The sequence below is a fragment of the Tursiops truncatus genome, chromosome 9 (assembly GCF_011762595.2).
Source record: "Tursiops truncatus isolate mTurTru1 chromosome 9, mTurTru1.mat.Y, whole genome shotgun sequence".
Classification (NCBI taxonomy): Eukaryota; Metazoa; Chordata; class Mammalia; order Artiodactyla; family Delphinidae; genus Tursiops; species Tursiops truncatus.
The window spans coordinates 37,094,192-37,108,381 of NC_047042.1; the positions used below are offsets into that span (position 1 = coordinate 37,094,192).

Consider the following 14,190-nt stretch of genomic DNA (forward strand, 5'->3'; position numbering starts at 1 on the left):
AACTAGGGTAAGCTAGGCCAGGAGAGGGAGTGAGACAGCTTTTCTGGCAAAGGGATTAGCTGGTGCAAAGGGAACCTTGAAAAATGGCTTGATTGGGCAATCTTTTTTTTTTTTTTTTGGGCAGTACGCAGGCCTCTCACTGCTGTGGCCTCTCCCGTCGCGGAGCACAGGCTCCGGACGTGCAGGCTCAGCAGCCATGGCTCACGGGCCCAGCCGCTCCACGGCATACGGGATCCTCCCGGACCGGGGCACGAACCCGTGTCCCCTGCATCGGCAGGCGGACTCTCAACCACTGCGCCACCAGGGAAGCCCAGATTGGGCAATCTTAAACAGTTCTACATGGCTTGGAGAACTGAGTGATTTTAAGGGAATGGTAAGAAGAGGCTGGAAGGATAAAAGACCTTCCAGGTAAAGGGTTAATACTTGATCCTGAAGTTTAAAGATAGCCTTCAAAAGATTTTATGAGGGATAATGATGTGATCAGATTTTTATTATTTAAAATCAGTATTTTCATTGCTGTGTGGGAAATAGGATAGAAGAGGACAGACTTCAGAGAGACTGTGAGATTGTTTCGGTAATTCAGGGCCAGAGGTATTATGCTGGCAGTGGCAGTTTGAGTGGAGTATATGGATTCAAGAAACGTTAAGGAGGTAGAAACAGTGGGTCCCAGTGATGTACTGAATGTTGGGATATGGCATTACGGACGATGCCAAAGTGTAGAAATTGGTTACCAGATCCCTCTTTTTGAGCCTAGCACAATTCATAACCCAAGGATTTAACATATTAACTCTGTTTCCTATTTCATTTTCCCTTCATATTATCATCCCCTCATACCTTCAAGAAGCCTAAATAATTAGAAAAAACAGAATTTCATAGGGAAATATGATTTCAAAGGGAAAATCACATTTTAGCAACTTGTGAAATAACTCTTTTCACAAATCTGCCTGATCTTTACTTCAAAAACAAGCAGGTTTTTTGTTTTGTTTTCTTCCTCCACACCAGTACTCACAGTTTATAACAAAGTCTGTTGTTGAAGAACCCTCAGGAAAAAAAAAAAAAAAGGTGAGGAGAAGGCTCGTATCATCAAAGAAATATTCACACTTAAGTGAAGAGCCAAAGTTGGTCTTCAATATTGGATTAAGGGAAAATAATCTTTTGTTTCATATTATTAGCTTTTGAAATTGTGTCATTGCTTCTTTTGGTACTTCCAGCAGATATTTTTTCTATACTGAAAGTGCTTATAAAAGCGTTTCTCCTTTATTTGGGACAATGGCTGTGGTCTGAGTTCTATGCAGTGCTGAGCCCAAAGAATAGCAAGCCTTGCAAAGTGTCTCCTTGAACACATAGAAACAGAGTCTGTGATTGTGGTTGCCAGGGGCTAAGGAGTGGAGGAAATGGGGAGATGTTGGTCAAAGGATACAAACTTCCATTTATAAGATGGGTAAGTTCTGAGAACTTAATGTACAGATGGTGACTATAGTTAACAGTACTGTATTGTATACTTCAAAGTTCCTGAGAGAGTAGATCTTAAATGTTCTCACCCCCCTTCCAAAAAATAGTAACTATATGAGATGATGGGTGTGATAACTAACCCTACTTTGGTAATAATTTTGCTGTATATATGTATATCACATCATCACATTGTACACCTTAAACTTATACAATGTATTTATGTTTATAAAGTTTTTCAAAAGTAAATTTTTTTAAAAAAGAAAAGTAGGTCCTTATTAAATTTAATGTGTTGATACCTTTTCTTTCTAAAATAATTATTGTTTTATCTTTTCTTTCAGGATGAACAGAAGCTACAGGAAAGTTTAAGGCAAGGTGCCACCATTATTGCTGCCTTAATCAAAGAAAGAAATTCCGGACTCATTGGTCAACTACTGGTAGCATAAAGAACATGAAGAAAATTACCTACTGTGTTCTTAGAAATATTTACCTAAGTATCTCTTTTGTGCTTCTCTCCGAATTGTATATGGTAGAATGTTTAAGTTGTATTTTATGTCTTTTATAATTTGGAGGATGTGATGCTTAGGTGAACTTGAAAACTTTTTATGCATGTCAAATATAAATTGCTTAAACCGGAAAAGAACAGATAAGTGGAAAATAATAGCCTTCACATAAAGAATGTGTGCCTTTTCACAAAGGCATGAAAGGTAAAATAGAAATAATGATGAGTCAGCTAATTCTCCAAGGAATGAGAATTTAGGAAATGTCAACTATTATCTCTCTGTTAATTAGTAAATCACACTATAATGAAACTAATAAATAAGATTAATGAGTATTGTTAATTCTAACATTATCCTCTCTCCATGGGTTATTTTGAATTGCATTCCAATTTTTCACACCTTAAAAAAAAAAAAGAGGAGATAGCAGTGAACTCTGGTTTGAGTATCTGTACCATTAGCCTCACATTACCCTAGATCTCTAAAGGAGATGTAATCTCCTGCTTTTCTAATGTTTTAAAATTGTATGTTTTCCTTGGTTTATGAAATATAGTTTTGACTTACATTATTTTTAAAGGCTTCTGATTTTTCTGAATAACTTTAAAAGAAGACTGGAAAGCTTCATGAAAGTGACGTTATTTTGGTCAATCTTAAGTTAGTCTTCTAAAAGGAAGAGAGTCCATTGCACATAAAATAATTTTCTTTTGATACGGATAACTGCTGCCTTTTTAAATCGAGTTCTTATTCTTCCAAATTTCCACGGGTATATACATCTTAAATATTGATGATTTTTCCCTTACCTTATATTTTACAGTTTTGTCAATCCAGTCATTAGAAATGCCTTTTATTCTATATACACACTTCATAAAAACACATAGATCACATTATGCCAGGGCTTAGGCTGCACGTGGGAACTATAAAAATTGCATGAAATGTTTTCAGTTAAAGATAGACTATGAGGGCTTCCCTGGTGGCACAGCGGTTGAGAGTCCGCCTGCCGATGCAGGGGACACGGGTTCGTGCCCCGGTCTGGGAAGATCCCACATGCCGCGGAGCGGCTGGGCCCGTCAGCCATGGCTGCTGAGCCTGCGCGTCCAGAGCCTGTGCTCCACAACGGGAGAGGCCACAACGGTGCGAGGCCCGCGTATGGCAAAAAAAAAAAAAAAAAGATAGACTACAGAATATCTACCTTGTGCAGTCTCTTCTTAACATGTTGGGTGATTTTGCCTTCATTTCTCAAGTATCCATAATAGTAGGAGAGTTTATATTTTACATTTAAATAATAGTGAGTAGAATATAGAGGAAATGAAGTAATTATTGCAATTCATTTTCCTAAATGAAATGTGTTGTTTGAATGAATGTAGGCTTAGATCTCAATTCCTGTGCTTGCCACTTTTTCTCTCTTTCTCTAGGGATGTTAAGAAATATAAAATAAATCATTTAATTAAAAATCTTGAGGGTGGAAATATATGGGCAGTGTGTGGATTTTGGTTAGAATGTCTGTTGTCGTTAAGGCAGGTTGGCTACATTGTAAAAGGTCATAGGTGTGTGTTTTGACATCTTCAGGTGGAAATGTTTTAAGAATTTGAAATGTGCTCATAAAGGCAAAAGGGGAAAAGTTACGAAGATTTTAAGGAGAAAATCAGTGCCTTTAGGTACGTGGTGGGAAACTAGGCAGTCTCTGGCACAAGCATCACTGTATCTGTTGAGTGCTGACTGAGTTACCTTAGATTTCAACAGAAGGGAATATTACACCAGACAAGAATTTATCTTGGGACAGTTAGTATGCCTTTACCCTAGGCAATTGTAAACATTTAGTGTTATGAGATTTAGTTAATAAAATACTAAGATGACGATGTCTGAAATCATCATCATCATCATCATCATCATTATGGCATTTTAATTTTTTTCTTTATAGTTTACAAAGTGATTCACAGCATTGAAAATAATTTAAAGAAATCTCCTCACATCCTTTACAATTTAGATGGAAATTGAGGCTCAGGGATCCTCACTACCTTCTCCAAAGACACATGTTAAACTCAGGACCACGGAGAATAAGTTTTAAGCTCATTTCCTCTATAACAATGATTGCAGGCAAAGGATATCCAGCAGAGAGGCCTTCGGAAATGAGCCAGGGGCTCCGAATGAGCGTTGGAGGAATGGACGAGGAGGGACAGATCAGTCCAGTGACCTGAGGAAAGTCCTGAAGCTTTTGGCTTTCCAGCCATCTTTCCAACATACAGAAATTGTAGCTAAGGATAAAGGGAATGAAGAGAATTATTGGCCAGGAAGGAAAGATAAATTAATTGATTTTTTTTATTTGTTAAGAGATCCAGAGGCAACTTTACAGTTATATATTCATCTCCACTTTGGGAAACTTAATTACTTTCATGAAAACTGTCCATTTTCACTTTACTTTTCAAAATCCCTTTAAAAATTATACTAAGTATGCCTGAGGGTTGCTGAAATTGCTTTCTACCTGTGCAAATTTTGTGGAAAGGCTGTTTTCTTTTTAAATGTATGCTACTTAATTACATGCAATTTAAAGTTAACCTTTTTAGGAAGTTAACACAGCGCGATCGGTAGTTTGATTAATGACGTATTGGTAAGAGGTAGTATTTTTTTTTTCATGAGAGTGCTCAATTTGAGAGATGACTTCTTGCAAATAGACTCATCTACAGATGAAAGTCAGACCCCTGTATTCTACCAAGACCTCAGACCCCTATATTCTACCGAGAGCCATTCTTATTGTGGTCACTTTAAGCATTTTGCATTGGTTTACCAGGAAAACGCTCTTTTCCTATGCTAGTTTACTGTACATTTGACCCTTGAACAGCACAGGTTTGAATTGCACTGGTCCAATACGTGTTTTTTTTTCAGCAGTAGCTAGGAAGGAACCATGGATACAGAAGACTTACTATAAATTATGCACAGATTTTTGACTGCTGGGCGGGTCAATGGCTTTAATCCCTGTGTTGTTCGAGGGTCATCTGTAATTATACCTATCAAATTTTATGTTTTATATATATATAAATACAATATTGATTTTATAAAAATCAAGTTGTAGTACTACATTTTCTTATGTTAAATATGTAAATATTCATTTTAATGTTGAAACTATATCAAGAAAACAAATGATAATAGTTTAATTAAAATGTGAAGAAAGCCATTTGAGATAAGAAAGATTGAAATTGTTTTAAAAGTTTAATTCAAAAATAAACAGAATAAATGAAAAATACATATTGTTTTAGGGTTTATTAATATGGTTTAAAATACGTGGACAAGAAGTGGCTGTGTAGCTGGTGTTTGGCATTGTAACATTAATAGATGTTCTTGTATGGTTTTAGTTTCAAAACTGTGAAAAGGTATGGATCTTTTTCAATGAAAAGTAAGAAACTACCATTAAATATTTTAAATGTTCTCTTTACACAACAAAATGTAGGTAATTGATAACTAAATTATTGATATTTTAAAATCTAATGACAATTTTCATTGATATTTAGTGTATATGTACATATTTTTCAAACTGACTCAGTCTCAACTGAATAACTGAATAGAACATTCTCAAAATATAAGTGTGATCTTTTACATTAGAGGAAAATAGAATTTGAGATTCAGATATATTATTCTGTAAAATATATTAAAAATTTGCAAAACCAGAAGTCTCAGATTTTTTCTCTTTCCCTCATATTTAGCAGGTTTACCAGCAATTACTGTGGCAGCTAAGGATATAAAAGCTATACTTAGGCACAGTGGAAAAGAATATTGTGACCACTTAATAATGTCTGCATGGGTGTGGTGGGTTGAATTACTTTTTAGCAATATTCTTTCCCTCCATTTAGTTTCCATATGAGGAATATATGTCCACTTCATGACTTTGGGATTCATCCTGTGACCTGCTTTGACCAACAGAGTGAGTCACAAGTGGCAGTGCACCGCTGAGACTAGGCTTAAGAGACCCTGCATGTTGCTGCTTGCTCTCTCCCACTTCTGCCACCACCATGATGTACACACTCCGCCTGGCCTGCTGCCTCCCAAAGGAAAATGAGAGCCGGGATCACCTGACCTCCAGCTAATTAACAAATGGATGCAGAAGCCCAGCTGAGATCAGCAGGGTCTCCAGCAGACAGGTGAGCTCAATAAATGCTCATTGGCTTTTTTTTTTTTTTTTTTGCTAGTACTGAATTTTGAATCATTTTATCCAACACCAGTTGGTAAGCAAGGAAAGAAGATCTGTGGCAGTGTGTGGTACATTTGCTCTCACAAGTCTAGGATATATCTGGAGACACACATTTTGCTAAAGCAGAACATTTACCAGGAGAACTGTTGGTTAGGGCAATGATCCCAAAGTATTAGAATGTTCTCTGGATGCCTCCTTCCCTAGTTAGTAGTTACTGAAGGAGGAAAATAGACCTGAATGTTATAGAAAAGTTTTCAAAAGAAGTTAAACTTTTTTGGGCCTGAAATGACATTGAGTTAAAATACGGGCTACTAAAATAATAGATAGTAGAAATAGCTAACATTTGTTGAATGATTACTGTGTTCCAGAAACTGTTCTTAGTACTTTTGCATGTACATAACTTTTTTTTCCATAATAACTTCATGTACTAGGTAGTATACCAGTCTCCATTTAAAAGATGAAGAAACTAAGGCACATACCTTTTGAATAACTTTGAGTAACAGAGTCATTCGAGCACCAAGTGGGCAAAATGTGATTCAAATTTGGTTATCTAACTTTGGAGCTTATATTCCTAAGCATGATTCTTTATAATATTATAAAACATACTATTTTTTTCCCCATGGAACAGCATTTTATTTTAAATATAGTAGTGTGTACACATCAATTCCAAACTCCCAATATATCCCTCCCCCATCCTTCCTCCCTGGTAACCATAAGTCCGTTCTCTAAGTCTGTGAGTCTGTAAAACATACTATTTTAAGATCCCTTAAAGAATGACTCTCAAAGATGGGAATCTCAATTTTATTTTCGTTAATAGCAAGAGAAAGAAAATGGGTAAAGCCCATTACCTTTTAGTGTTGCTATACTCTTCCTTTCCTTTGTGCATTGCTACCCCCAACACACAAACATATTTTAGAACATCCTTGGATCTGCATGTGCCAGTAAAACATACAAAGACTGATACTCACATACAGTTATTATCACTCACAGAGATGGTGATCTCTGTGAGCTCTGAAGTTGTTGGGATTTCCTCAGGCAATGCATGATCGGCATATTTGGATAACAAAAGTGGAAGATGAAAAAGTAGAAGGAAATACTTCCTTGATGAACCAGAGTTGCATACAGACATTTGCACCTCAGCAACACAAGACCTGAAAAGAGAAGTTGAAATCCATTCACTGTCTTTACAAGAGAAAGGAAGGTCTAGAGAAATGCCCAGGCAGGAGGAAGTGTGAAGTCTTCCCTTGTCATGAGACTTCCCTAAGCATGAATGTTCACAGTGTTTGCTCAGTGGGAAAATTTGGGGTGAACGGTGTCAGTGTGATGAGCTTGACCTGAGCAGAGCCAGGAATTTTTTCTCTTCATATCTGGAATATTAGAACCTGCGATTTTTAAAAATGTCTTCATATTTGAAAGTTGCTAAGAGAGTAAATCTTGAAAGTAATTATGACAAGACAAAGAATTTGTAATATTGTATAGTTACAGATGGTAGTTACAGATGGTACCTAGACATAGCGTGGCATCATTTTGCAGTGTCTACAAATATTGAATCATTATGTTGTACACCTGAAACTAATATAATGTTGTATGTCAATAATACTTCAATCAAAAAAGATAAATTTTTTAAAACTTCAAATAATATTATTCAAAGGAGAAGTCCCACTTTGAGTCACCAGCAAAGAGTGGGCTGAACCCTGTGTTGGAAATTACAGCCTTTACAAACACCTTCCACATTTCTTTGCTGTGATTTACTCTTTCCTGGTGTTATTGTAAATTGAAAAACTCATTATGCAATTTTGATTTTTCCTATGCTGTCATTGGTGTCCAAAAACAAATATAGTGTCTCCTCAGTCAGAAGTTTTGTCCTCTTAAATATTCGAATAACCAGCTCTTTTTCTTTCAATTTGCTCATCAGTCTAATAATTAGTTCCTTAAAAAGAATTTCCTTTACTACTCACATCTCTAAGTTTTGCCTCTTCATTAGAATTTAAATTATATAAAAGCAAGAACTTTGAATCTTCATATGATACCTTCTAGTGACTGTCTAGAATAATATCTGGCACAAAATATGTGCCCGACATTGAGTCCGTGAATGGATAAATAATCTGAACTCTTTTTTAACACACGGAGCTGAAACCTGAATTTTGCAGTTGGTGAAATAACATTGATCAGTTTGGCTTTCTCAATAAATATTGATTAGGTAAATGAAATATTACAAATGGTATTTTCTGTGAAGATTGAGAAAGGACTCTGATGACTACATGTGATGATGTTGGATTGCCAGGACTTAAAAAGTAACCTAGGGGCTTCCCTGGTGGCACAGTGGTTGAGAATCTGCCTGCTAATGCAGGGGACACGGGTTCGAGCCCTGGTCTGGGAAGATCCTACATGCCACGGAGCAACTAGGCCCGTGAGCCACAACTACTGAGCCTGCGTGTCTGGAGCCTGTGCTCCGCAACAAGAGAGGCCACGATAGTGAGAGGCCCGCGCACCACGATGAAGAGTGGCCCCCGCTTGCCACAACTAGAGAAAGCCCTCGCACAGAAACCAAGACCCAACACACCCCCCCCCCAAAAAAAGTAACCTAAAAAAAATCGTGCAGGGTTTTATGATGAGTCCTTAAATAACTTTTATATAAGGTTTTTTATTTTTTTAATTTTAAGGCTTTATTAAAATATACATTAACACCAGCAGATAAAAGATTCACATCTGGGCTTACCTGGTGGCGCAGTGGTTGAGAGTCCGCCCGCCGATGCAGGGGACACGGGTTCGTGCCCCGGTCCGGGAAGATCCCACATGCTGCGGAGCGGCTGGGCCCGTGAGCCACGGCCGCTGAGCCTGCGCGTCCAGAGCCTGTGCTCCACAACGGGAGAGGCCACAACAGTAAGAGGCCCGCGTACTGCAAAAAAAAAAAAAAAGATTCACGTCTAAATTTGTGCAACACAAAATCTGACTTTAACATGTTAGTGTGTATTGAGGAAAAAAATCAGGTTTTCTGTTGCTAATGAAAGTACTATAGAATAAAAATAAAAGTAATTGGATATTTTTTAGAAGTCTTTACAGCTGAAATGCATTATGCAAATTACTCTACTTTGTGAGATGCTACCAAATAATCTGAACAGGTGTTAAAACATCTGGGTCTATTTAGCAGCATAGACGAAGCCTGGATTATCTAATGCACTTTTCTCTTCTTGTTTAACCTTAATTAATCCTTGCAGGGTCTCTGTGAGGTAGGTCTGTATCAACCTTGTGGTATGACAATTACAAAAAGGCAGATGCAGAGATTAAGGGCTCATGATCACCCAGCATACTGGAAGCCAAACTGAGTCTAGAAATCCAGAATTTCTGATTTTACCTTGGATACTGTTTCAGGGAATTGGATTACAACTAGGAGGGACTGTTCTTTACTTGAGGTTTTAAAAAATCTGATTAAAATCTGCATCCAGAATTTTACCTGGATGCATTCCCTCATTTTCCATTTTGCAAAGTTGCAGTTAAGCCAGAGGCAAAAGCTTCCACAAGGCAATCCTAGTGATCTTTTTGACCTGAGTGGAAACATGATTTGAGATTTCACATGGAGGCCAATTTTGTAAGAATTTCCACTAGTATGTGGACTGTAATAATTGGGTTATTTGGATGAGGTTTGGGAAAGCATCTAGTAGATTAAATGAGGTTCCTGGAGCTTTCCCATTTTGGAGCTATCCATTTTGTTCTTTGTTCTGCCTCATTATAAAATGGGCTATTGAAATTGGTTGGTTGGTTGGTATGTCAGCTTTTTCTTTTTATTTTTTTTAACATCTTTATTGGAGTATAACTGCGTTACAAGGGTGTGTTAGTTTCTGCTTTATAACAAAGGGAATCAGTTGTACATAAACATATGTTCCCATATCACTTCCCTCCCGCCCACCCTCCCTATCCCACCCCTCTAGGTGGTCACAAAGCACCAAGCTGACCTCCCTGTGCTATGCGGCTACTTCCCACTAGCTATCTGTTTTACGTTTGGTAGTGTATATATGTCCATGCCACTCTCTCACTTTGTCACAGCTTACCCTTCCCCCTCCCCATATCCACAAGTGCATGCTCAAGTAGGTCTGTGTCTTTATTCCTGTCTTATCCCTAGGTTCTTCATGACATTTTTTTCCCCTTAGATTCCATATATATGTGTTAGCATACGGTATTTGTCTTTCTCTTTCTGACTTACATCACTCTGTTTGACAGACTCTAGGTCCATCCACCTCACTACAAATAACTCAATTTCATTTCTTTTTATGACTGAGTAATATTCCATTGTATATATGTGCCACAACTTCTTTTTTTTTTTATTTTTAAATTGGGTTTATTATTTGTTAGTGAAGCTTTTACATTTTCAGTGGTTAGAAAAGAAGATTTTGTGACGTGAAAATTATGTGCAATTCCAATTTTTAAAAAAATTCTTTATTGGAGTATAATTGCTTTACAATGGTGTGTTAGTTTCTGCTTTATAACAAAGTGAATCAGTGATACATATACATATATCCCCATATCTCCTTCCTCTTGCGTCTCCCTCCCTCCCACCCTCCCTATCCCACCCCTCTAGGTGGTCACAAAGCACCGAGCTGATCTCCCTGTGCTATGCGGCTGCTTCCCACTAGCTATCTATTTTACGTTTGGTAGCGTATATATGTCCATGCCACTCTCTCACTTTGTCACAGCTTACCCTTCCCCCTCCCCATATCCTCAAGTCCATTCTCTAGTAGGTCTGTGTCTTTATTCCTGTCTTACCCCTAGGTTCTTCATGACATTTTTTTTTCTTAAATTCCATATATATGTGTTAGCATACAGTATTTGTCTTTCTCTTTCTGACTATGACAGACTCTAGGTCCATCCACCTCATTACAAATAGCTCAATTTCATTTCTTTTTATGGCTGAGTAATATTCCATTGTATATATGTGCCACATCTTCTTTATCCATTCATCTGATGATGGATACTTAGGTTGTTTCCATCTCCAGGCTATTTTAAATAGAGCTGCAATGAATATTTTGGTACATGACTCTTTTTGAATTATGGTTTTCTCAGGGTATATGCCCAGTAGTGGGATTGCTGGGTCATATGGTAGTTCTATTTGTAGTTTTTTAAGGAACCTCCATACTGTTCTCCATAGTGGCTGAACCAATTCACATTCCCACCAGCAGTGCAAGAGTGTTCCCTTTTCTCCACACCCTCTCCAGCATTTATTGTTTCTAGATTTTTTGATAATGGCCATTCTGACTGGTGTGAGATGATATCTCATTGTAGTTTTGATTTGCATTTCTCTAATGATTAATGACATTGAGCATTCTTTTATGTGTTTGTTGGCAGTCTGTATATCTTCTTTGGAGAAATGTCTATTTAGGTCTTCTCCCCATTTTTGGATTGGGTTGTTTGTTTTTTTGTTATTGAGCTGCATGAGCTGCTTATAAATTTTGGAGATTAATCCTTTGTCAGTTGCTTCATTTGCAAATATTTTCTCCCATTCTGAGGGTTGTGTTTTGGTCTTGTTTATGGTTTCCTTTGCTGTGCAAAAACTGTGATTAAAAATCTTCCAACAAACAAAAGCCCAGGGCCAGAGGCTTCACAGGCAAATTCTATCAAACATTTAGAGAAGAGCTAACATCTATCCTTCTCAAACTCTTCCAAAATATAGCAGAGGGAGGAACACTCCCAAACTCATTCTATGAGGCCGCCATCACCCTGATATTAAAACCAGACAAAGATGTCACTAAGAAAGAAAACTACAGGCCAATATCACTGATGAACATAGATGCAAAAATCCTCAACAAAATACTAGCAAACAGAGTCCAACAGCACAGTAAAATGATCATACACCCTGATCAAGTGGGGTTTATTCCAGGAATGCAAGGGTTCTTCAGTATAGGCAAATCAATCAACGTGATACACCGTATTAACAAATTGAAGGAGAAAAACCATATGATCATCTCAATAGATGCAGAGAAAGCTTCCAACAAAATTCAACACCCATTTATGATAAAAACCCTGCAGAAAGTAGGCATAGAGGGAACTTTCCTCAACGTAATAAAGGCCAAATATGACAAACCCACAGCCAACATCCTCCTCAATGGTGAAAAACTGAAACCATTTCCACTAAGATCAGGAACAAGACAAGGTTGCCCACTCTCACCACTCTTATTCAATATAGTTTTGGAAGTTTTAGCCACCGCAGTCAGAGAAGAAAAGGAAATAAAAGGAATCCAAATTGGAAAAGAAGAAGTAAAGCTGTCACTGTTTGCAGATGACATGATACTCTACATAGAGAATCCTAAAGATGCTACCAGAAAACTACTAGAGCTAATCAATGAATTTGTAAAGTAGCAGGATACAAAATTAATGCACAGAAATCTCTGGCATTCCTATACACTAATGATGAAAAATCTGAAAGTGAAATTAAGAAAACACTCCCATTTACCACTGCAACAAAAAGAATAAAATATCTAGGAATAAACCTACCTAAGGAGACAAAAGACCTGTATGCAGAAAATTATAAGAAACTGATGAAAGAAATTAAAGATGATACAAATAGATTGAGAGATATATCATGTTCTTGGATTGGAAGAATTAACATTGTGAAAATGACTCTACTACCCAAAGCAATCTACAGATTCAATGCAATCCCTATCAAACTACCACTATTTTTCATGGAACTAGAATAAAAAATTTCACAATTTGTATGGAAACACAAAAGACCCCGAATAGCCAAAGCAATCTTGAGAACGAAAAACGGAGCTGGAGGAATCAGGCTTCCTGACTTCAGACTATACTATGAAGCTACAGTAATCAAGACAGTCTGGTACTGGCACAAAAACAGAAATATAGGTAAGTGGAACAGGATAGAAAGCCCAGAGATAAACCATGCACATATGGTCACCTTATCTTTGATAAAGGAGGTAAGAATATACAGTGGAGAAAAGACAGCCTCTTCAATAAGTGGTGCTGGGCAAACTGGACAGGTACATGTAAAAGTATGAAATTAGAACACTCCCTAACACGATACACAAAAATAAGCTCAAAATGGATTAAATACGTAAATATAAGGAGAGACGCTCTAAAACTCTTAGAGGAAAACATAGACAGAACACTCTATGGTGTCAATCACAGCAAGATCCTTTTTGACTCACCTCCTAGAGAAATGGAAATAAAAACAAAAATAAACAAATGGGACCTAATGAAACTGGAAAGCTTTTTCTTTTCTTTTTTTTTTTTTCCTTTTCTATTCTTTACATCTGAGCACTTAATTTAATTGAAAGCAAGCTCTTCAGTCTAAGTGGATAACAAAACATCCCTTTGAGGAGGAGGAAATAGATGATAAAATCTGTGTTACTAATTTTTTTCAGTAGTTTGGAGGAATTCCTTTTCCATCCTGTGTATGTGTTTTTAAGACCCTGTTAAGTTCATAGTTCCTTTTTCTTTTCTTGTTTGAATAGAAAATCATTCTCTTTCATCCCACCTGAGTTTTAAAAATGTATTATTGAACTGCCGAGTTCAGGAATTCAGTGGCCTGTTTTACTCAATGGAGATGTGTATGACCTGATAGTAAAAGAATGCTATTCAAAGACATTTCCGCCTGTTTGTTTCTTGGATCAGTTACTGGTCACATAAATCTGGAAAAAAGCCAAAATATGTAAACAAATTAAGAGCTTTAGTATCCCAGTGGGAATATCCATAAATTCTACCATAAATCAGGAATTTAAGATTACGTGCAGTATGCTATAAAAAGATAGCAGAGAGAATCAACTATAGACCAAATATTCTTGGCTCTGGTTTGAGAATCTTAAAGGATATTAAAAGATTTGGATTAATCATGGAGTTATGCGTAATATTACTCCTTCCCAAAGCTATATGTGTTGCCTAGATAGAATTTTATTTTACTAACTTCTAAGTATGGCTTAATATCAAACAAACCTTCAATTCTGAAGCCATTCTTTTATATTCTTTTAGTACGCAAAATATATATAATGTCAATTATCTATCTTTACAGTTAATAAAGAGTGAATGAACCTCTTTACACATCTGCATAAATCTGTGAAT

General features: G+C 36.9%; 1 protein-coding gene across 4 annotated transcripts in view; it reads left to right on the forward strand.

Moving 5' to 3' along the window:
- CRPPA (CDP-L-ribitol pyrophosphorylase A) overlaps positions 1-14,190 on the forward strand; it is a 383,981-nt gene that overhangs the window by 300,592 nt on the left and 69,199 nt on the right. For 2 of the 4 annotated variants that reach the window (XM_073809656.1, XM_073809652.1), the window contains 2 exons: positions 1,791-5,744; positions 5,859-6,076. In XM_073809656.1, the coding sequence (XP_073665757.1) occupies positions 1,791-1,895 (105 nt within the window). In that variant the 3' untranslated portion in view covers positions 1,896-5,744; positions 5,859-6,076. Of the gene's footprint in view, positions 1-1,790; positions 5,745-5,858; positions 6,077-8,817; positions 8,974-14,190 lie in introns of those variants that run through there. The other 2 variants (XM_073809653.1, XM_019928144.3) reach the window with 2 other exon arrangements.